Here is a 23,660-nt window from a genome sequence, read left to right on the forward strand (position 1 = left end):
ACCTTGAAAGCGAGCTCTGGCTGCAGTTAACCAGGAATCAGGGCCTGGAATTGGAAGCCATGACAGGGCTTCTGACTAGAAAGGACACATCCTTCTGGGCTGAGTTGGAGGTCCATCCAGGCAGAGGCAAACAGAGAGGATGCAGGAGAGCGGGGGATGATCTAGATCACAGAGCAGCTCCGCCATCATATCTTAGAGAATGGATTTTTTTTCCAGTTGTTGGTAAATGCTAATTCATTCACGTGTTACATTCACATCCACCTCATCCATTGGAAAAGTTGTTCAACTACCACAGGCAGTGATATCTTGGTGGATGTGTGCATTCTAAAAGGAGGTGAGGTTGGCGCCAATAGAGTGTGTGGGAACTCAGGCATTGGCAAGCTTGCTTTGGAGAGTGAATCCTCTAAATATTATTGGGATGGCTTTTGAGAGCTCCTGTGGTTTGGCTAGACGTAGAATTCTTCCACACAATTTAGCATGGTGTATAGTTTAGAGAGCATGATCACTGAGAAGCAGTTTGCCAGTTTGAAGCCGTGAGCATTAACATCTATCAAGTTTCTCACCTGGAGTTGGCTACCTACAACTGGTGACAGTGTTTTGCTACTGCTGAGCAATACTGAACAAGTCTCTGGGCCAGTAATACATTGCTGAACTACATCACCAACAAAAAGACACTGAGTGAAGGTGAGGACCAGAAGAGCCCGGGAACCACCTGACAGCAGCCCTGAAGTCCTGAGCTCTGGCACATCATATGCCAACTCAACTGGGTATCAACCTTGTCCTCCTGGGCTCATTAGAACTGTGTGCTTCAACTTTCAGAAGCAAATGCAGAATGACAGAATCTTCTCTGAGGACACTTTTCTAAGACTTGTTTGCAGCACGTCTTCTAAGTCTTATTTGCAGCATGTCTTCACTTGAATGAGTAGGCATTCGGCATTCTGTTGTACTTAAAATTTCACGAGATTCTACCCCTACTTGGTAGGTTGTGTGAAAGTGACTCGGCCTGAATGCATTTTACATCCCAAAATATGGCTTGTCTTTCCTCCTAAACCTATCAGGGCAGTCAGAGCAGCCAAGGAGTACTATAAATTCAGACATAAAATGGCCAGATAGACTGGGATCACTGTACATCTTTCTAGAACCTTCTTTCATGCTCTGGCTTCCCTGAGGTAAAGTGTGGGAACTCTGGGATCCAGATTTGTTAGAAAGTAGTTTCCTTGGAAGGCGATGCTAGAAAACTCCAGGTGGGAACAGGAAGTGATTAGGAACTGGAAGACAGGGTGTACCAGCCAGTTGTTGTCACTGAGTGACTAAGCACAGTTCTGGTAAGGAGTGCTGGGGGTCCATGTAGATCATGCTCCTAATAGAAGCCTTCCTACAGGGTGAGAGAGCTGGGGTTCTCCACCCAATCCTGCCAGCTATGGCAGGATTCTGCTGCTGGCCTTCACTGTAGGCAAATGGGCCATGGTGCTGGGGGCTCTAGGTCAGCTGGGGTGTGAAGAAATGGCATAGTGCTGGACAATGTCATCCAGCTTTAAATCCCCAGACTGGGATCTTTAGCAGGGCAAGGTCAGAGATTGTACTCAATGCAGCGTCTACTTCTCAGCATAGTGCCAGGCACACAGCAGAACTTCATCAATACCCGTGGAATGCGCTGGCTCGCCCCAGCCCTGCTCCAGGCCTCTCTCAGCTGGGCTATCTCTGCTGGTCCTGTCTGTTCTAGTATATTCAGCTCTTGCTTCTTTGTATTTCGCTTTCCTGAATTATGTCCTCTTTCTCCACACTCCTGTGGTCACTCTTTCTCTACACTCCTGTGGTCCCAAATGGCTGTCTGGTGGGACTGTGGCAGAGAGATCTCATTACTACCAGTGATGGAGTTTTTAAACCAAATAAGATAGGTGCTCTGCTGCTTAGGATTGTCTTCAGCTTAACGTGAGGTAGAAGGTTTGAAATTAGGATTGTCCTCCCAATCTTAAGGCATGTAATCCCTGTGTGCAGACCAGGAAGTGCCCTGGGAAGAAAGGCAGGTGTGGGTTTGGAATCAGACACCAGCATGAGAAGAACACTTTCACTGCTTACTAGACAATGAGCTTGGGCATGTTCTGTAACCTCTTGAGACCTCAGTGTTTGCATATCTGAAATGGGGATAGTTGTACGACTGACTTCAGGAGGTGGGTAGAGAGAATCCTAGAAGTAGAGGAAGAAAACACACAGCATCTGTGAAGCAACCCGCCACCATCATTAGTCTTTCCATGATTTTCTAAGCATGTGTTGATTGACGGTTGGTTACAGCATGCCTGTAGATCTACCTGAGGTCCCGTCTAATCCACATGGATGGAGAAGCTCACTTTTGCTCAGTTGCCACATTTGCAAGGACACCTTCTAATAGAATCGGATCTAGGAAGCTGGGGTCCCTTTGCAGAACATACAGGATCCACAGCAAAGTTCAAGCCCCTGAGACAGAGGGTTTCTGCTGGTGTCCTCATGTCCTCATGGTCACTGCAATGCCTTTCTCCACCGATGTTCATTGAGAGCCTGGTCCAGGCCAGGCCAGGGCTCCCTGCTAAGGATGTGGCAGAGAATGAAGCACATGCCTGGCTGGCTTGTAGGGAACTCAACAATCGGGGGCAAGACAGGCCAGTGATGGTGAAGACAAGACCAGTTAGTTGACTTGTCCGAAGGTCTTGGAGCCAAGCACTCTTCTAAGCACCTTATCATAAAAGCTTCCTGATCCCTCAATAGTTGCAGGAGGAACAGTGCTTTGGTTGTCCCCATTTTCCATAGGTGACAACTGAGGCACTGAAAGATCAGGTCACTTGGCCAAGGTCATGGAGATAGCACAGGGGGAAGTGTTGGCTGCAAACCCTCCCAGGTGGCTACAGCTTTGGGCTCTTTATCACCCACAGCCTGCAACCTCTTGGTCATGCTGTGGCCCCTGTGACTTGTCTGTCACCAAACAGTGATTCACTGCAGGGCCTTTCCCGAGTCCTCTTCCGCCTCGGGCCTTTCCCGAGTCCTCTTCCGCCTCTTCCGCCTCACAGAGAGTTAACCAGTTTCCTGGGCCCCACTGGAGTTCCTGGTTTTGCCAATCTGGGGTGGGGTCTGAGAATGTGTGTTTGTAACAAGGTCTCAGGTGACCCTGAAGGTGATGGGTCTCAACACAGGTGACTTTCCCCCTCCCCTTGGGTCATTTGACAATGCCTGAAGACCTTTTGTGTTATCACAAGTCAGGGGTGCTGGTGCAAAACTCAGGTAGAGGCCATGGGTGCTGCTGAATGTCTACACTGCACGGGGAAGACCTCTGCAGACTAAGAAGGATATGGTCTGATGGGCCAAGGGTGCCAAGGTGAGGAACCCAGTGTGGAGTACAAGCACATGAACTTGGGTGTGTGAAGGTATGGCCTTGGGGCTTGTTTCAAACGTGGCTTCTGTCAGTGCAAAACTCCAGCACCTCTGAGTGGCAGCGTTTCTGACAAGCTCTGAGCAGGGATGCTGGTGCTGATGACCAAGCGACCACACTTTGAGTAGCCAAAGTGAAGTGGAGTTCTTAGGACACCATGAACTTCTCAGAAATGCAAAGTGGACATCTCCTGCATTGGTTCAGAATGAAAGAAACACTGAGTTGGAATAATCCTCTTTGGACTCACCTAGTTGCAAATTTGCCCTTAAAGCAGCGCTGAGACAGCGGGGCCAGGTGGGGGACAGAGCTCCACTCCTCTCCTAGCCGCAGGCAGAGGCCTGCTGAAAATGAGAAGTGAGCAGAGGTGGATGAGAACTACTTTGCTTCAGTCCCCAAGCATCCAGTCAAGTCTATTGTCACCTGGAATGGTGGCTTCTTTTGCAGGGCCCACGCTAGCATTGGGGTTTGCATCTGCCTGAATTTCAGTTCTGCGAATGGAAGGTGGGAACTGGCTGCTTGAGACATGGTTGCTCTCTTGGGAGAGGGTATGGGAGAAATGACAGGACGCCCAGCCCTCCAGAGCCCGCACCCCTGCCCCTGTGATAAATGGCAGCATTAACAAGGTTTGGTTGAGAGGGTCCCCCAGATTTGTGACTTCCCATGTCCGCCAGCAGATGTCACTATGGCTGGCAGAACAGAAGGCCTTTCAAGAGTGAGCAGAGAGGGGAAAATATCATCAAATAGAAGGCAGAAGCCAAAAGTACCCTTGGCCTAGCGGGATATGGTCCATACTATCATTTTAGGAATGGGGGACATTCTCCAATAAACCCACTATCAGAACTTGTCACTGAGGTCCAGCTTCTGAGATTTAGGCAGAAACTCTCCAATGAAACACAAAGTTCCTGGCTTCTCTCAACTGAGAAAGTCTCCAGGTTTTGGCTCCTGGCCTATATGTATCAGGAAACATTTTCTTGAAGGAAACAAACACGTTGCACTGAATAAACATAAATTTGTTGTAGCTTATCCTGAGACATCATATTGATGGGTTTTAAAAATTGATTCATTTTACAAATTCAGCAGCTTATTCTGAAGTTCCATTGCCCTCAAAATCCCTTATGATTGGCACATTAGCCAACAAGCTGAATTCTCTGAAGCCCCAACAAGAAAAAAATAAAGTCAAATTCCTGTTTGTTGACATTTGAGGAAAACAAGGGAGAAGCAAGGGGCCCCACTCATTGGTGACAAGGTCTGGTTGAACATCTTTTATCTAATGCTTACCAAGAACGGTAGCAGAAATAGCACCGGTTCCTCAAACAGGGCAAGAGAGAGGTTGACACAGATGAAGAAGTATGTGGCTATCCGCATGGCCCAGTGATTATAAAAATAGTAAAGTCTGGAGAGGAAACACAGTAAAGGTGGTTATAACCACTGAGCAGGAGTTATATAAAAACTCAAACTTCTGTGCTAAGAGGAACAGGGGCTCGTGGTGGGACAGCAGCTCAGTGGTAGAGCAGTACCCAGCATGCACCAGGTCCTGTGTTCCATCACCAGCACTGCCAAATAAACGGGTAAATAAACAAATAAACAAATAAGACTCGTGATGGGTCACATGCCCTTTAGGTTCTCAGGAGCAGGGGTGATATTACTTGAGCTCAAACTATAAAACACTAACAGAAAACATCAAGACGATGATCATATCTCAAAGCACACTTGATGGACAGTCTCGAGCCAGCTTTAGCACCTTCTTCATGGGGTTGTTGTGACAGTAATAAGAGAACACTCTGAACCAGAGACTGACAAGGTGAACCCTCAGTTAAAGTGACCTAATGCCATGTGGGCGTAGCTGAGTCCAATGTGAAAATGCGCACAGCCCATCTCAACGCGGTATACTCAGGACAGATGTGGCTGCCACATGCCAGATCCCTGCAGGGTGGGACAGTCCCCCACTCCTGCTTGGCAGTCTGGGCATATGAGGTGTTTGTTGCTTTTGGAGACACTGACACCAACCGCTGATGTAAGAGTGGGTTTTTCCTTACTCTAGCCAAGGGCTTGGTCTTAGTTGAAACTTTAGGGGGAGATAGAAAAGGCTGGATTCCCAGGAAAGGAGTGAATGTGTGGGTAGCATTAGGAGGTGACAGAAGGGAAAAGAGAAGCCCTCTTTTGCACTCCAGGTAACGCTGGCTAGAAAGAAAGGTGGCCATGTGCTCCCAGCTTGGGCATTACATCTCCTGGCCTTGGTGGTGTCCATTACCCCCGATCTGCTCTTAACTGACCAGATGCTCCCTGCACGTGGGACACTGTGCTCTTAGAACTTAACCCAAACCAGCAGGCTCAGGGGCTGGGCTGCAGCTCCGGGGTGGAGCACTTGCCTAGCACAGGCCCATCTCTGGGTCAGCTCCCAGCACCACAGAACAAAACACTCTTGGGTTTTACCCAAATTATGTGCAGTACCTAGACCCCTCTGAAAAGTTTCTGTAGAAAGAATACCTCCAGGTTTGTCTCAACCTCTAGAACTTAAGGTGGACAAGTGGGACAGCTAGATGATTAAATTACCTGATAGCCTGAGGGGAAGTTTGGAATGGAACGTTCCTGTTGTACTGGGAATCAGAAACATAGGCAGCTACAAGAGAAGGTTCTGGAAGGGAGAAAACGTCAGCACAGGAACTAAACTGCTTTTTCCTTGTGGGAATGCATCAGGCATGGAGGGGAGCCCTGCCCCTCCACCTCCAGCCCGGCTCCCTAGAGGTTGCCACCATCAGCAGAGCCATAGGTGCCTTTCCTGGTGGGTCCCCTGGGTCCAAGGATCCTGCAGCAGAGCTGGCCACGTGCACACTGCATTTTCTAGAACTCAAATACAGGTTCTCATTTGAGGAAGGAAAATAAGAAAGCACTCAACAGAATATATACATGGCTTACATGGCATATTTACACATAAATAAAGGTTGCGTCTGTCCAAATATACATATGAGTATATGCACACAAACCCAAGTATAGAAACCCAAAATTATATTCAAGCCACTTGGTGGGTGATTGAAGGGATTTTTGAGGCAAAATCTGACAAGTGAATTATCCATGTCTTCCAAATCTACTTAAGGTAGATCTCTATACATACATGGAACTGAAAACCAGTCACAAGGCTTTCATGTAACTCATGGTGGACACTTTTCAGCCAATATATTCTGGACTTTATCCCCCTGTCAGGACACAGAGTTGTATTCTTCTTAACAAGCAACTTATCCTTCTGATAGTACTCATTTTTTTTTCTATTCAAACATAGTTGCATTACATATTCTTATGGGGGTGGGTACGACGGAACTCAAGGAGGCGACAGGAACCCGGAATCTGAAGCTGCTGATGGAAGTGCTTTGAAAACACACTAACATGTCTTGATGATATAGATAAGAAAATCAGCAAAACTAGCCCTATCTCAAGGTCAAGAGAAGTCCCCACACATCTTAACTTACATTCTTCCACTCGGGTTTTTCCTCCCAATGCCAACACTCCGTCTGTCACTACAAACAGTCTTGCCCCCGTCTTGCCTGACTCCACTCCTGCCATAAACTCATCCTGCACGTGGATAAACAGAGCAGGCCCCTGTTTCCCAGGGCCCCCTGTCCAAAAGCTGCCAGTGACTTCTCTTCCCTTATAGCTACTCTCCTTTGCCCAGATAACCAAGTGGGAAATCCTTGGCTTGGCCTTTAGAGGCCCCACAATCCCCTCTCTCCAACTTTCTCTCCCTGGCTTTCCCTCCAGGAACAACATTCTCTGGAAAAAACAGATGGGATTTCTTGTCCACTGCCCTCCACGGGCCCCCCTCCATGCCTGATCTCATGCTCAGGCACTACCTTAGAGTGTCCTTCCTTGGACTCCATCTCACACTGCAGTCTCTCCAGGAGGACGAGTGATCCCACATTTCCACATTGAAATACCACCCGGAGAAGCTGGGGCAGTGCCCATACAGCAGGCATCCTGTACAGACAGCAGCCACAGGTGGAGGGCACTGGCCACTCTGGCAAGAAGGGTGAGTGAGTGAGTGACTGCAAACAGGCATTAGGACAAACACCTCGTGTCCCTCAGCATAGCCACTTGCAAACCAACAACCCACAGGCCAAGTGCAGTCTAACTAAAGGTATGTTTTTTTTTTGGCCTGTAGAATGTGTTTGGGATGTTGGCTACTAATTCAATTTTTTTCAAAACTGGAACTTACACAAAAATTTGAAATTATGATTTCTATTTAAAAGATGGATACCATCTGGCAAGGTGGGACTGTTATACTTAGTTTTTGCTGCTTGCCCCAATACTTCATCACCTGAACTTCATATTCTCCCGTGTTCTGTGGGTCAGATGGGCAGTCCTTTTGGAGTCAACTTAGCTGATCCTGAAGGTCATGAGCACTGGGTGTTCTAGGAGGATCTTGCTCACATCTCTTGGCCATGTGCATCCAGAGCATCGAGGGGGCAAGCATCAACACTCATGGGCTTTGCACACCTCTGCTGTGGACATCTGCTAATGTCCCATTGGCCAAAGCAAGTCCAATGGCCCACTTCAGGTTCAAGGGCTGCAGAAATGGACCCTAGCTGTATGGAAAGGAATTGCAAAGTCACCTTGCAAAGTGGCCTGCAATCAAGGATCAGAAGACTTGGTGAGCATTTTTGCAATCTATGATCAACCCCATGACACAGCTGGAGGTGGGTGACTGTGCTTTTCTTAGGGCAAGGGACATGCCCTCCAGATCATCACAAGGCCTGTCCCCTCTGTCACTGAAGCATTCCCTCCTAGCTGGCCGGTTTTATGTTGCTCTTGAGGGCACTGCAGATTAAACCAACACTGCTATCTGGTGAGCCCAGGGAGCCCTAGCCAGCCCTCTGCAGGCTTCTGGTAACTGCCATCTTCCCCTGACATGAACTTTTCTGCAAATGGCTATAAGGTAACACCAGGGACCCAAGAGCTTGAAAACAGAGTAATCACAGACCTGCATGAAAAAGTTGAAGAGTGAGAACATTCAAATAGAAGCACACAAAATATCAAGAGGTGACCACAGAGGACAGTTGACAAGAAACAGCATGGGCACAGGCTCTCAGCCCTGGCTGCGCCTCAGAATCTCCCAGCAGCCTTGAAGTTACTGGTGGCATGAGCCACATCCTCACCAGTAAAATCAGAATCTCAGGGGCAAAGCTGAACAAAGTACCTTCCTAAAAACTTCCCAATGAGTCTGACCAACAGTGAGGTTGGGAATCCCTAGCATTGGGATATTTCTATTTCAACTCTGAAAGTGAGGGATGCTGATGCATTTTTCAGACACTATGCAGTTTCCGGTTCTGTGACCCAAAGCTAACTTACAAAAGATTAACCCAGTCAACTGGCCACCCACCTCCCCAGATCTAGATGTTCTGCCGCCTCAGAAAATATGGGGCTCTGCTGAGGACTGTCTGTTGGTACCAGGTGCATTACCCTTAGTGCCTGCTACCTGGAGGAGGTCTCTTAAAGACCTGGAGTCGCAAAATCTCTGGCTTCTGTAGACATGCATTAAACAAAACGGCTCACACTGGAGTCAGCCAGGACTCTGACTTATTTTCTGTTCTTCTTCTATTTGCTAAGTTGCTGAGGCTGGCTTTGAACTTGAGATCCTCCTGCCTCAGCCTCCCCAGCCACTGCAATTTCAGGCCAGTGCCACCATGCCCAGCTGTATTTCTTGATCTCTCAAAGTATTAGTCATTTGCATGTGTCTCTTATTTAGACAAAGAAATATGAAACACACAGAGGGAGGGCATCGAGCATCTCTGGCTAAAATGATTTTCTCTCCACTGAAGGCTCTCATGATCACAACGAAGCCTGTCATTTTGTAGATGCTGGGACCAAGGGCAAGACTGGGAACCAAGAAACCATCTCCTCCTCCTGTCCTTTGCCTGCTCACTCATTCATTCACCCACTCACTCACAGAGAGGACTTAGTAGAATTCACCTGTTGGAAGGGGCCTGACTTCTGTGGGAGAACAGCAGGCCAGATGGGAAACCCAATGTTCCACCCCACACATAAGGGCCCTGTGGACTCTCTCCAGCAGGCTACTAGCCCACTGGGAAGCAAGGGAGCAGGGGACGCCATTCATCCCAGAGTTGAATGACAGGGCCAGCCCAGGAAAGATGGGAAGCAGGACTAAAACACTCTGACCTCCTACACACTTGCATGGCCTGAAGGAAATGACCAGCATCACTGTGTGCCAGACACTGGGCTGGACCCAACCTGCGTGGTCATCCCACAAAGTGACTGCGATTTACCAATACCACCTTACAGAGGCTCAAGGAGGAGACCAGCCCGTGATCTGGAAACTGCTCCATCAGAACAGGGCTTCTTGCCTCTCTCTCCACCCTCTGTTTCTTATCCCGCCAAAGGACACAGCCCAGGAGCAGCTGCTTGGAAGCTCCAAGTCATCCAGAGGAGCCTGTCTGTCACAGCAAACACACAGAGCCCACTGTGGAGCTGGGTCCCACAGGCCCAGGAAGAGCCAGGACTGCAAACCCCATCCTGCGCTGGGACCCTTGGTTGTTTTCCTTCTGGTACAAGGCACAGTGCAGGGCTCTGGAGCCAGGCCAGCAAGACCTGGAATCAGGTCTCCACGCAATCTGGCTCACTCCCCGAGGATTGGAGGCCTCTCCTGTGGCACAGGCTTGACAGCTCAAAGTGACCCCCAACTCGCAGGGCTGCCCTCCAGCCCACTGTGCGCTTCTTGGCTTCGCAGCTCTCCAGAGCAGCCTGGGCTCTCAGGGCACAGAGGACAGAGAAAGCGCCCCGAGCAGAGAGGCTCCAGGTCCCATGCAGCCGGTGCTGGCTTTTAGCCGGTTCGTTTTCTCCCGGGGGCTTTTCTCTGGGGAGGCGTCTGGCGCGGGGAGGGCAACCAGATGCGCTGCTATCCGGGCGCCCTCAGGCACCGGGGACGGCGTCCCTTACCTTTTGGGCGAGAGGCTCATCGCGGGGCTCCAGACTTAAGCAACTCACCCCCACCGCTGGGCCGGTTTGGGCATCGCGGCTGCAGCGCACCAGAAAGGGATGCTCCAGCGTCAGGGCTGCAGGCTCTATCTTTGAATTCCCAGCACCTGACCTAGAATGGTAAAGAAAATTCACACTGGCTGCTGGCCAAGGAGCCGTCTACAGGATGTATCCAAGACTCACCTTCGCAACTGTTGATTGAATGGATTATATAAAACTGCCTGCCTGCTCTTGAGAAAGGCCAAATATTCCTTTTCTATCTTAAGTGACAACTTACAGAATGGTTGTTTTATGGTAGTGTCTTTTTAAATGGCTTTTTTTTTTTTGTAAATGTGTTCAATGTGAAGAGTTAAAACAACTAATCAAAGATCGAGGCCACTGTGAGCACATTTTGATGGACAGCCTTCCCTACAGCTCCTTATCTGCACGTACACAAGCAGGCACACGTGCTTCTGTAAAACAAATATCCTACCTGCACCACTGTGGATGGCCTTCTACCCTGCATCCCAGGCTCAGGTCAGACTTTCACCCCTCTGTGTGGGAGGCCAAACTTAGGGTGACTGAGTTACACTCCCCAGCTGGGTGCTGAGGCACTTAGTCACAGAAATGGGTGTGTCTTGCTACAGCCCCATGGGTGAAGCTATGCTCACCTGTTCCTTTGTAATATAAATCCTTGCCCTGTTTAGGATGGAATCTTCCATGGAAGTGCCTTGTGTGTGTCCCCTCCTCTTACTGTGCCCTTGGGTATGGCCTACCCAGGTGTCAGTCAACCTGCTGACAGTGGACATCATGAAGATACTCAGCCCCCTGAAACCTGACCCCTTGCCTCACTTGAATAGCTTCTCCTCAATATAGGGGTCAGCGCATGCTCTCTCTCTCTCTCTCTCTCTCTCTCTCTCTCTCTCTCTTTCTGCAGACCCTTAAGGTCAGAGGAGCCGTCACAGCAACCCCAAAGAAATAGGTATTTGTGTCTCTTGTGTGGTTATTTCGTGCAGCCCACTTAGCCCAGTTTAACTAGAGTGACCCCTGAGCCTTTTAGTCACGAGAACAGAAACCCGGCACCTCTGTCCACAGGAGGTTCCTCCTTGATCTTGGTTAGTCTTCACAGGGAACTTTCCATAAGGCAAGTACATGACTGAAGTTTGCTCAAACTGACTAAAAAGAAGCAGTGGGTTTAAGGGGAGAGATGTCCTTCTCTCTTCCTCTCTTGCGCCTATGAAAGTAGACTTTAAAAGCATGTGTTTCTGGCTGGGTGCAGTGGTGCACGCCTGTAATCCCAGTGGCTTGGGAGTCTGAGGCAGGAGGATCATGGGTCAAGGCCAGCCTTAGCAGTTTAGCAAAGTCCTAAGTAACTCAGCAAGACCCTGCATCAAGGAGGTTTACCCAAGGCTTCAGTGCCCAGAGGTTTTCTTGGGACATGGTCACAGCCTGCATGGCTAACCAGTAGACTGCCGCCTATCGCTGGGCTAATACCTTTGGTTTGGTTCTTCTAGAGGTTGGAACTAATACTCCATAGCCCAGAGCCCCCAGGAAAACTCAATGTTTCTGCCCAGCAGGGTGTTCCCAGTCCAGAGGATCTCCTGGTGACTGAGGGCAGAGGCTAGATCTCTCTTTGGCCAGGGTTAGTTCTTCACTACATACTTGTACTTATATTTGTTTTCTTTTTGCAAATTCTCTTCTTTTACTATTTATTCTCAAAAGGATAAAACAATCTAAATATTCACTAAGAGGGAACTAGTAGAATAAGCCAGCTAGAAAAAAAAATGGGGGATATACCTATAGACCATGAGGCGATGGCCAGTATGTTACTCAGCTGTCCATCCCTATAACGAAATATAGGAGATAATTAACTTATAAAGAGAAAATGGTTATTTGGGGCTCAGTTTTGGAGGATCTAGTTCATGTTTGGGAAGACCCAGTATATTTAGGCTTCTTAGTGGGATTCCTGGGTGGCAATGATGGGGAGCACGTGGCCGAGAAAAACTGCTCACCTCGTGTCCAAGAAGCAAAAGAGAAGATGAGGGGGCACGGTTCCCAAATCTCCCCTAAGTGTGTGCCCCAGAGACCCAAAGACCTCTATTAATTCTCCCTCTGAAATCCTCTACCACATCCCAATAGTGCTACCCTGAGGACCAAACCTTGAATACACAGGTTGCTGGGACACTTAGCCAAACTGCTGAAAGGAACTATTTAGTGAAAAGAGAAAGATGATGTTCATAGCAGCACAATTCACAATAGCTATACTGTGGAACCAACCCAGATGCTATTCAATAGATGAATGGATAAAAAAAAAATATGGCATTTGTACACAATGGAATGTTACTCTGCACTAAAAAATGACAAAATCATGGAATTTGCAGGGAAATGGATGGCACTAGAGCAGATTATGCTAAGTGAAGCTAGCCAATCCCTAAAAAACAAATGCCAAATGTCATCTTTGATATAAGGAGAGCAACTAAGAACAGAATAGGGAGGAAGAGCATGAGAAGAAGATCACCATTAAACAGGGACGAGAGGGGGGAGGGAAAGAGAGAGAGCAGGGAAATTGCATGGTAAAGGAAGGAGACCCTCATTGTTATACAAAATTATATATAAGAGGAAGTGAGGGGAAATGGAAACAAAACAAGAGAGAGAAATGAATTACAGTAGATGGGGTGGAGAGAGAAAATGGGAGGGAAGGGGAGGGGAGGGGAGGGGGGATAGTAGAGGATAGGAAGGGCAGCAGAATACAACAGACACTAGTATTGCAGTATGTAAAAACGTGGATGTGGAACCGATGTGAATCTGCAATATGTATATGGGGTAAAAATGGGAGTTCATAATCTGCTTAAATCAAATTAATGAAATATGATATGTCAAGAGCTTTGTAATGTTTTGAACAACTAATAATAAAAAGAAGAAAAAAATTAAGAAAAAAGAAAAGAGAAAGTTGGAAAAGACCTGGTTGGAAAAGACCTGTACATGTCATAACATGTCATATTTCCGTTTACCTGGAGGGGCTTGAATATGTAAACAGTCACTCATAATAAAGAAACGAAGGAAGGTGATACTAGAAACCTTTTTAAAGGTCAACTCGTGGGAAAAAAAATAAGGTCATCTTGGGGAATAAGAGAATGAGGCATCTCCCATGTGCAGATGCAGTTTTTAAATAGTCCGTATTACTAAAAGGAGAAATGGCTTATTCCAGAGAAGGAAATACTCTAGTCCTTGACTTGCAATGGGGTCACAGCCTAATAAATCCATCATAAGTGGAAAATGTGGGGCTGGGGTATGACTCAGTGATACAGCACTCATCCCCCATACATGAGGCCCTGGGTTTGTTCCACAGCGTGCGTGCACGCGTGTGTAAACACACACACACACACACACTCACACATTTTTAAGTCAAAAGTGCATTTAATAACCTCACCTATGGAATATCATAGCCTAGCGTTGCCTACCTTAAGCATGTTCAGAGGACTTACATTAGTCTACAGCTGGGAAAAGTAATCTAATGTGAAGTCTGTTTTATAATGAAGTGTCAGGTATGTCACAAATTTACTGAATACTGTACAGAAAATGAAAAGCAGAGTGGCTGTGTGGGTATACACTCACATCATCCCACAGTCAAAAGATTGTTAGCCTGGAGTGGTGACATGCCTGTAATTCCAGCAGCTACGGAGGCCGAGGCAGGAGGATTGCAAAGTCAAGGCCAGCCAGACTCAGCAACTTAATGAGGCCCTAAGCAACTTAATGAGACCCTGTCTCAAAATTAAACAATTTTTTTAAAAAAAGGGCTGGGTGTATTGCTCAGTGGTTAAGCCGAGAAAAAAAAATTGTTAATTCACACCATCATTAAGTCAGGGACCCACGGTACACAAATGAGCCTGGAACATCTTGTCATGCCAGAGAGCAAGGGGACTGACCCGAGAGGACTGGTCATGTATGGAAGGATTCAGGGACCAGCTTCACTGGCCAGAGATGACATCATTGGAGCACCAACAAGGGCAATCATAGCCACAGGCTGAAACATGAAGTAAGCTGAACTCTGTGAGCTCCTAATGACATAAAGAGTTCAGCCAGAGGGGCCCTGGAAACCAATTCATTATTTGGAGAACTGGTAAATGAGGAGAAGACCCAACATCTACCCCAACTTTAATCTCATTTAATCAAACTGTATTCAGGATACCACCGGGTGGACGGCAGGAAGTTTCTCCTTACTGCCGTATTCCAGGTGAGAAGTGAAGAAGAAATGAAGCAGTAGAGCATGACCACGTGCAGTTCCTGCTGAGCTCATGGGTCAGGGCCAGGGCCACCATGACTCCTGACATCATTACACGTGCCTCTGCCTCCCCGTAGCACCTATGATGTACCCAGGCTGAAAGTGAACTTGACAAGGTCTCTACACCTAAACAATCACTGTGAAGAAGAGAGAAAGAAAAAAAGAAAGTGAGGGAGGGAGGGAAGGAGATGGAGTGAGAGAAGGAAGGAAAAGTGGGAAGGAGGGAAACAGAATAAAAAGAAGAGGGAAGCCAGGTGCAGTGGCACAGACCTGTAACCTCAGCAGCTTGGCAGGCTGAGGCAGGAGGATTGCGAGTTCAAAGCCAGCCTCAGCTACAGTAAGGCGCTAAGCAACTCTGTGAGACCCTGTCTCTAAATAAAATACAAAATAGGGCTGGGGATGTGGCTCAAGGGTCGAGTGCCCCTGAGTTCATTCCCCAGTAATAAAACAAAAAAGGCCTGAAAAATTCCTCTAGGCATGGATTTTATTATTACATGCAAGTGTGTGGAGTGGTGATCATACACACACCACGTACAACGTGATTAGCATCGCCCTCCTCTTAAACATTCACCATTCCTTAGTGTCAGGAAGCTCTAATCTCCTCTCTTCTAGTTCCTTATAAATTTGTGATACGCTGTTGTAAACCACGATCGCCCCACTGTGATCTAACTGCACTTGAAACCATTATTCTCCCCAGAATGTAGATTTGAAGAAGAGTTTTGATTCTCAAAAAGTCGGAGTACTGTTGATGCTTGGTATTCTTGTCCTAAAGTCCCTGACCACTGAATTAGCCATGTTGACTGCTGCCCCTCGGGGTAGGTTCCTATGGGCTATGATCACATTTTCATCCACTGGTCAGGCTGCAGCCCTGTTCAATGTGCACTTCTGTTTCCCTCACGTAACTCACAGCTGACAGCACTGTATCTCATGCCCCAGTGAAGCTTACCTAGCATATTTTCCCCACAGGCAAGTCCCAGATCTTGCTCTTAGGAACACTACACAGCACTTCAGTTCTTGCTTGGGGCCACTTGAAACAGCAAAATCTCCAAGAAAAAAATGCAAATATGCAAAAAAAAATCGTGGACTCAATAGAAAAGGACACTTGTTTGTAGCAAGTGAGAACTGAAGCAAAAAGTCAGAGTACCACTTTGAATGACCTCGGCTGGGAGTGTGCATGTGAAAGGACCCAAGGCTTGGCAGTTCTGCAGATGTCTGCAAATTCCTGCAAAAGCGCTATGAGAATTGAGTACTGCAGGTGTTGGTTTTGGAGTTGCACATATGTTTTAGCAGGTTGTCAAATTCACAGAATCTGGAGGAATGAGGAGTAATTGTATTTCATAGATCCAGGATTGTAGCTAAGTGAACGGACTTGCTCCAGGTAGGCAGTTTTTGAAAGAGCCATGGTGGTTTTCCAGTGATAAAGACCTTTGATGCAGCCATAAGAAGTTTGTGCAAGCTTCTCTGCCCACCCGAGAATCTTCCTCCACAGTGTGGAACAACCCCCTCCCCAGTGCTGTCTCTAGACAGCGGATGGTCCTGTAGCCATCGGGTTAGTGCTGCCCACCTAGTCCACAGGTCCCACACAGTACCCAGATCCATCTATACCTGGTGTCTTACTCTTTCCCAGCCACTTACTTCTCTGTCAGTCTCCCAGATGTGCCTTGGGTGCTCAGAAAAGGTGTGTCAACTGACAGACACCAGGCTCTAAGCTGGACCGCTGAACTCGAAGTGAAATACAGAAGAAAGACCAGGTGTTTGGGGATGGAGGTGGAAGGATGTGTCACTCTGGGCCGGTAGGGGAAAAGTAAACAATTAAACTAGGAGGATCTGAGGCGGGTTTAATTAAAGGATGACTTATGAAAGGATAGGGGCTCTAGAATAATCTTTAGGGCTAGCCAGGCTGATCTGGCACCCTCCTCAGCCCCCTCCCCAGGCCAAAGGGAGAGGGAGACACAGCTGCTTCCGCGAGGAGGAGCAGGGAGGATGGAGACATGTCTGCCTTCAGGGGGCCAGAGCAGAGTAAGAAGGCAAAGCCCTCTGTCCAAAAGGCACGGTCACTGAGAGGTATTACAGTGTCTTCAGGGGGTCCTCCTCCTCCCCTCTTCCTCTCTCGCATTTTCCATTCTCCTTCTCTCTCTCTGTCATGTTGCTTTTCATTGACTATTTAGAGTCGCACTCCCTCCAGAGAGGTTACAGACCCCCCCAGGCATCTGCTCTGGATCTTAGCAGACCCTTCCTCCCCACTGCAGGGTTCTGCTGCCTCCAGCCACAGGACTGGGTGGATGTGTCACACCCCAGCAGGAGGCGAGCAAGTGGAGCCAGGCATCCTCCATTCCCAAGAGCTGCCACCCCAGCCAACATGGCAGGAAATGCAACCCCCCAGGAATTAAAACCTTCACCCCAGGATGCACCAGGCACCCGCATGAACTGGGGAAAAGGCTCAACCCTTTAAGAGGTGCCTATGGAAATGGCCAGGGTGCTACTGACTTGTGGGATGGTGGAGGATGGCCACAGCCATGCCCCAGGTGTGGGCACCCTACCCTAACCCCCCATGCACCCACACCTTACCTGGGGGGTAGCATGGCAGCAGTTGCTGCACCAGGGGAGAAGGGAAGGCCATGTGAGGCCAGGGCACTCAGTGGAAAAGCAGGTGGCTGAGAGCCCACCTTGGGAGATGGGCCTCTCCTGAGGCAAGGCTCCAGGTCCTGGCACATGCTCCACTATTCCGATTGAACTTCCCTTTAAAATGAAAATTCAAAGCAAATTATTAAGAATTTCAGGATGGCCACTGCAGAGCCAGGGCCATTCTGAATATGGGACCCTGTGTAGCTGTGCCAGTCCTACACCTATTAAGCCATCCCTGAGAGGAGAGGGACAAGATGAGCTGGAGATGACACCCTAGAAGGGCAGTCAGGGAATAAGACCCCACCCTCGCTTTCCTCCCCATTTCTGGGTGGGTTTCTTCAATGGGAGAACCCAAATGCCAGCCAGAAGGCAAGATTGCCAGTGGAACAGAATACACAGAGGTCAGCCTCCTGGGGAAGAGGGAAGGACGAACTATGTGGAGAGTCTAATCCCACCCAGTCTGCACCTTCGAGCCTCAATATTCACTCTTTAATATGGGTGGGAAAGAGCTACCATATCACTGGAAGCTAATGTCAGCTTGGTCATTGGTATGGTCTGAATGCTTGTGTCCCCCAGATTCATGTGTGGATCCCTAACCCCCATATGATGGTCTTAAGAGGTGAAGCCTCAGCGATATGAGGGTGGGGCTTTCAGGAATGCAATTGGTGTCCTTGTAAATTTCCATTGTTTATAAGCTACCCTACCTATGGTAGTTTGTTATAGTCACACTCCCACCTGAAACCGAAAGGGAGCCACCAGCGACATCCTCTATATAAAGTAGTGGGACTGCAGGCAACAATGAAGTAACAGCAGCAAGACTGCAGAAACCCTGCTTCTGTAGCTGGCCCCAGGACCTACGGGGTAATGACATCCCTTCACCTGCTCCATGATCCCCTCAGCCTTTGCTAAATAGGGATCTTTAGCTGGCAGAGTGATACCACCTTCCTCTCCTACGGGAACTCCACTGGCAGTCCCGTCTTACTTGGGTTGCTATAGTTTTTTTCCATAAACTTGTACAGTGGGACATGGAAATATAACAAGAGATGTCCAATGCACCTCCAAGACTCCAGACCTGGCTCTCCCTGCCCCACTGTAGAGCAGATCTTCCCTTGGCCATTGGGACTACTAGCATAGGCAACATAGCACCCCTCCCCGTGCATGTTGTTTGGCAGCACGAGGAGCCCAGAATAGGCAGGGATATTCCACTTGCAGTGCTTCGGTACCTGGTAGAGAGAGTCTCCCTTAATTTCCAACACTGCTTTGGTTTGTAAGAGTGTATCCCACAGGTCCATGAGATGGAAGCTGGGTCTGCAGGGTGATGCTATGGGGAGGTCCTATGGGCCTTTAGGAAGTAGGGCCTAGGTCACTGAGGGAGCACCCCAAGGTACATTCTGGGACCTCATGCCCATCCTCTCTTTTTCTTTGCTTCCTAGCTCATGATGTCAGCAGTTTGTTCCATTGTGCAATCCAAAGCCCCAAAGTAGTGGGGGAGTCACAAGGTATAGAACCATGAGCCCAAATAAACCTTTGGGCTATTATTACCTTCTATCCCTGGCTAAAGGACCACCTTGCACATGAACCTATTTTGAGCAAGGGCCAGGGAGATAAGGGAATGGACGTCTGGCACCCACAGGAAGGGCCATCTTGCTAGCTGGCTTGTTGAGCACCTTCTCTGTGTCAGGTGTCCCCTGGTGGTCATCCAAAACAGGTCCACTCATGAACCAGGAATGGGATGTTTCCAGAAAATTCTCCCAGTCCTCCTGAGCATGCAAGTGCAGGCTGAGAGAGAGGCAGGGAGCTGGAGGAGAGGCCAAGGGAATTTTGAGCTGGTTGCTCACACAGTCTCCCTGGGCCCTTGAGCAGGCCCAGGCCCAGTCTCCCACTTATTATTCTCTCTTAAAAATGAGGCCCTGATGTATATACCCAGTTATCAGCCATCAGTAATATTCCTTTCACAACAGTCCACTCAGGCTCCAGAGTCCTTGAGATCCCACAGGCAGGAGTGTAGCTTCTACTTGGGTTGACCAGCAACACAGGAAGTGCTGTACTAAGAGCATTTGCCACAGAGGAAGACAGGAGGTCTCCCTTGCAGTGCTCTACGTGGGGCTCAGCAGAAGCTCCTCATCTCATCCTCGTCACTGCCACAGATACTCCCAGTGCCAGAGCTGGCTCCATGATAACAACCAGGGGCAGAGCAGCTCGCCAGTCAGTCTCATGAGCTGCCTGGCTGGAGCAGCACCCCAACCCCCAGACCCAAATAGACCGGCCACTAGATGTATTGCCAAGCACAGCTACTTCCCGTTCACTTTAGAAGGGATATCCTGACCTGCCCAAGCCACTGGACACCTGGACACTCACCATGCAGCTTGACCCTGAACTTAGCTGTCTCTATGACCTTCCGACTTGTACCTGTCCTACAAAGGCACCCACAGTTCCTACTATTTCCTGTTACCAGCCCATTGCCATAAATGGACCAGCATGCTATTTTGCAGGATTTCAAGATTGTCAAGGTTCCTCTAAACAAATGGACAGAACCCTGAAGCAAGACAGTGAAAATATAAGGCTGTCCCTGCAATAGAAATGCAAATTGCTTTTGACTTCTACTCTGACGGGAATGGGAAAGAGAGCCTTTGCCAGGTCAATCAAACACTATGGTGAATGCCAAAAATCCATGTGCAGAGCTGCAAACTTCAGACTTCAAACTACAGTCTGACCACTCCAACATTACTGTAGCATTGTCTAACTTGAAGACATATATATTTTAGTATATAAATATATTTTGCCATTTGTCTATGCTTAGTAACAAATTTGCATTTTTTATTTGATATAACAAAGGCTTTGATGTAATTTCTCTTAGATTTTGCATTTTTCATTATTCTTATGCTTAACCTCAAACATATTGATTCTTACATAATTGTATTAGTATTATGAACAAACACGTGAAATGTTGTGAATATAATTATAGGGCTTTTTTTCATTTAGTATGAACCTTTCCATCAGTGTGGAAAACTAAGAAAATTTCTTCCCGATGTATAATCTGGGATTTGTAGCTTAAAGTTTGTTTTTCTGTGAATAAAATGTACTCAATAAATGCTTATATAATTATATCAAAATGGATTCTGCTGTCATGTATGACTAAAAAGAACCAATAAATTAAAAATATATTCAAAAAATGCAAATAAAAAGATGAAAAAAAACCTATGGTGTTTAGAAATGAAATATTTGGGAGGTGATTAGGATTCAATAAATTCACCCCAATGAAGTCCCCATGATTGGATACAGGTGACTTTATAAAGGGAGGGGAGTGGAGATTTCGGAGGATACTCATCCTTACACTTGTGGTTCTCGCCATGTGAAGCTCTGCCCTGGCTCGGGACTCTGCCACCAAGAAGATCATCCTCAGCTGCTGCCCTTGCCCCTGATGTAGATCTACGAAACAAACCTCTCCTCTTTATACTCCTCCACTCTGGTACTGTGTTATTAGTGACAGTGACTGGATTAATAGAAGGCGAATGCTCTGTTTTAATCAGATCACAGATTCATCTTTTATGGGCACATTCAAGTATAAAGTGATCACTTTACTGCTCAGAGCCTGGGATTTGCAGAGGAAAGTAACATCATTTATATACTTTAAATGAATTTACATAAGCAGCAAAGGTTCAGTATGGTACATGATAATGTCTTTTCCCTTGGTAAGTGCTTCAAACAGCAAACTCAACAGCAGCAATTAATGTATCCTTCAAAAGACACTCTGTAATCAATTAACTCATGACATTTGACTATTCAGCCTATTATTAATCCAAATTTAATATTCACCTCAAAACCAGTTTGCCATTATCAAATCCACTAAAATGTCCTACTGAAACAATTTTCTAAGGTGAAAAAAATACAAAGATTCCAGCTGGGGACATGTTGGCTTCTTAAGAGGGATTTTAAGATTGTAGATCTTTGTCTCTTCCCAGCAGTTCTCTGAATATGACCCCAGTTTCCTCATGTTAAAATAAGGGCCTTGCATAGTCTGGCTGGCTCTGCAGGTCTAAGGCTCCCGTGTCCAGGATCTGCCTATTTTTAGCCCAAGGCATCTTAGGGATGAGGCCAAAATTCCAAATGAGGTTCAAATTTGCAACAACACTACTGGCCCAGGTACACAGTCTCAGAAAAAGACTCCAAAATGACTTAAAATTAACACATCATACCAAACTTTTTGTTTTATAAGTGAGAAAACTTAATTAAGGAGAAATTTCATGTTTTCTTCTGATTAACCTACTTATCTTTCAAAATTCAGTTCTGAGCTGGAGGTACACAGCTCGGTGGCAGAATGCATGCCTAGTCAGTGGGAGGTCCTGGGTTCCACGCTCAGCACTGCAGAGAGGAAGAAGAGGAAGAGGAAGAGGGAAGGAAGAGGAGGACAGGGGGGAAAAGAGAGGACCTGAGAGGAGAGACTGATTTAATTTAGTCATTCACCCAGAAGATACAGCTGACCACTCCCTACTGTCATCAACATCAAATATTCACTCTGTGTCAGTTATCTGCCAGTCCCTGTTCTAAGCACTTAGGATTCATGGTGTACAATGGAGATGAAAATCCTTGCTCTCAAGTGGCTTATATTCTAGGTGGGGGGGGGGAGGGCCGGAGGCACTGCACTGTAAGTGTAATTAAAGTAAATCATGCTGTATGTGGCAGGGAGCCAGTACTAGAGGGAGACAGAAAAGGACCATGGGGATCAGGAACACCAAGAGTGGGAATGGCTGAGTTTGTGAGTGACTAGCATAAAACAGCACCCCAACCCGAGGTAATAACGATACGCGGTGGCACGTGTAGTTTCGCACACCCGGGGCTTCAGGAGTTTGCAACCGCCGCGGGCACGCTACCGCTCTCGCCTTCTTCCCGCCAGCAGTCGGCAGGTGGGCGGGGCTAGAGGGCGGGCGCAGCTTGGCGTCATCTTCCAGCGCCGCCTTAGTCTCCCTGGCAACCGGCGCGCGCTGGGCGCCGCAGCCGAAGAGGTGCTGCCACGCAGGCCGCGGGATCCGCTGCAGGCGTGGCTCCGCAGTCAGCAGCTGAAGCAGCAGGTACGGTGGGGCCGGGCGCACCCCAGGGTGGGCGAGGGGGCGCGGGGCGCCGCGGCGCTTTCCTCCCAGCGACCCCACTCCCTGGGAGCCGGCGTCCGACCCAAATGCTCCGCACCCGCGACCTCCCGGCGCCAAACCCCGCTCCAGCCCGCGCTAAACCCCGCTCCAGCCCGCGCTGCGCCCGGCCCAGCCACCCACGGAACCTCCCGACCTCCACGACCGACCGCGTCCCCCGCCCTGACGGCCCCCAGCCGCCAGGTCTGCAGCCCAGGGCTGCGCTGGAGCTGCCCTACCCGCGCCCGCCCCGCGCTTTCCAAAGGCTTCCCAGTCCCTGGAGCCACTGCTCTTGGGGCCCAAGCCTCAGGAAGAGTCCTACTGTGTGAGGACTGCAGGACCTGGAGGGCGAGCAGGGACGTTAACTAGAGGACACACAAGTGATGTCAGCATGAAAGTTAACTTCAAAGATAAACCAGTGGCAAAGGAGATGAACTCTCCCAAAGACTGAAAATGGCCACTCTCAGTCTTGGGGAAGGCATGGCCGGCCTGGCACCTAGACTCACTGCTCCAGGGTGTCAGGTTCAGCTTTCTGGAAAGCACTGTGACAAGGTGTAGCCCATGTGCATGCGCCCAGGCTGGGTAGTGGAGTTCCAGAAACCTGCCCTATGTAATAATGAAACGTTGGGACAGAGATTGATAGATAGTAAAAGTACTGGTCTCATTGTTGCTTAATAGAAAAAAAAATGATACACTTTAAAGAGAAGGAATAGGGGAATGAATAACTTTTGATGGGATTTAATAATACTATTACTAAACTTTTGTTAAATCTTAATGTGTTAGGGAAAATATTTGTGATCAAATAGCAAGTTAACAAAAACAAAACGGAATAAAAGGTATCTTAATGACGTTTTTCTATATATAGTACATGAAAACGATATAAAAGAAAACATGCTGAAATGGTATCTCTGTGGTGGAATGCTGGGAGTAGTGTTTTTTCTCATTTTTAAGTAAACCGAATGCCTATGCCTTTTTTTTTTCCCAGTACTGAGATTGAATCCAGGTGTGCCCTATCACTGAGCCACATCCCTGCTCTTTTATTATTTATTTGTTTTTGTGGTACTGGGGATAAGTCTGGGGCCTTGTGCATGCTAGGCATGTAAGTGCTCCACCACTGAGCCACATCCCTAGCCCTTTTTATTTTTTATTGTGACACAGAGTCTGGCTAAATTGTTGAGGCTGGCCTTGAACTTGTGATCCTCCTCCCTTAGCCTCCATAGTAGCTGGGATTATAGGTGTGTGCCATTTCATCCCAGGTCTATTACCT

General features: G+C 48.0%; 1 protein-coding gene across 1 annotated transcript in view; it reads left to right on the forward strand.

Annotated features, from left to right (window-relative positions):
- The window catches only part of LOC144252184 (nephrocystin-1-like), a 101,837-nt gene that overhangs the window by 43,904 nt on the left and 34,273 nt on the right, over positions 1-23,660 (forward strand). Inside the window, exon 3 of the mRNA XM_077794682.1 lies at positions 22,114-22,597. Coding sequence (XP_077650808.1) covers positions 22,114-22,597 — 484 coding nt within the window. The remainder of the gene's footprint in view (positions 1-22,113; positions 22,598-23,660) is intronic.

Source organism: Urocitellus parryii, unplaced genomic scaffold (genome assembly GCF_045843805.1).
Source record: "Urocitellus parryii isolate mUroPar1 unplaced genomic scaffold, mUroPar1.hap1 Scaffold_37, whole genome shotgun sequence".
In the NCBI taxonomy this organism is placed as follows: domain Eukaryota; kingdom Metazoa; phylum Chordata; class Mammalia; order Rodentia; family Sciuridae; genus Urocitellus; species Urocitellus parryii.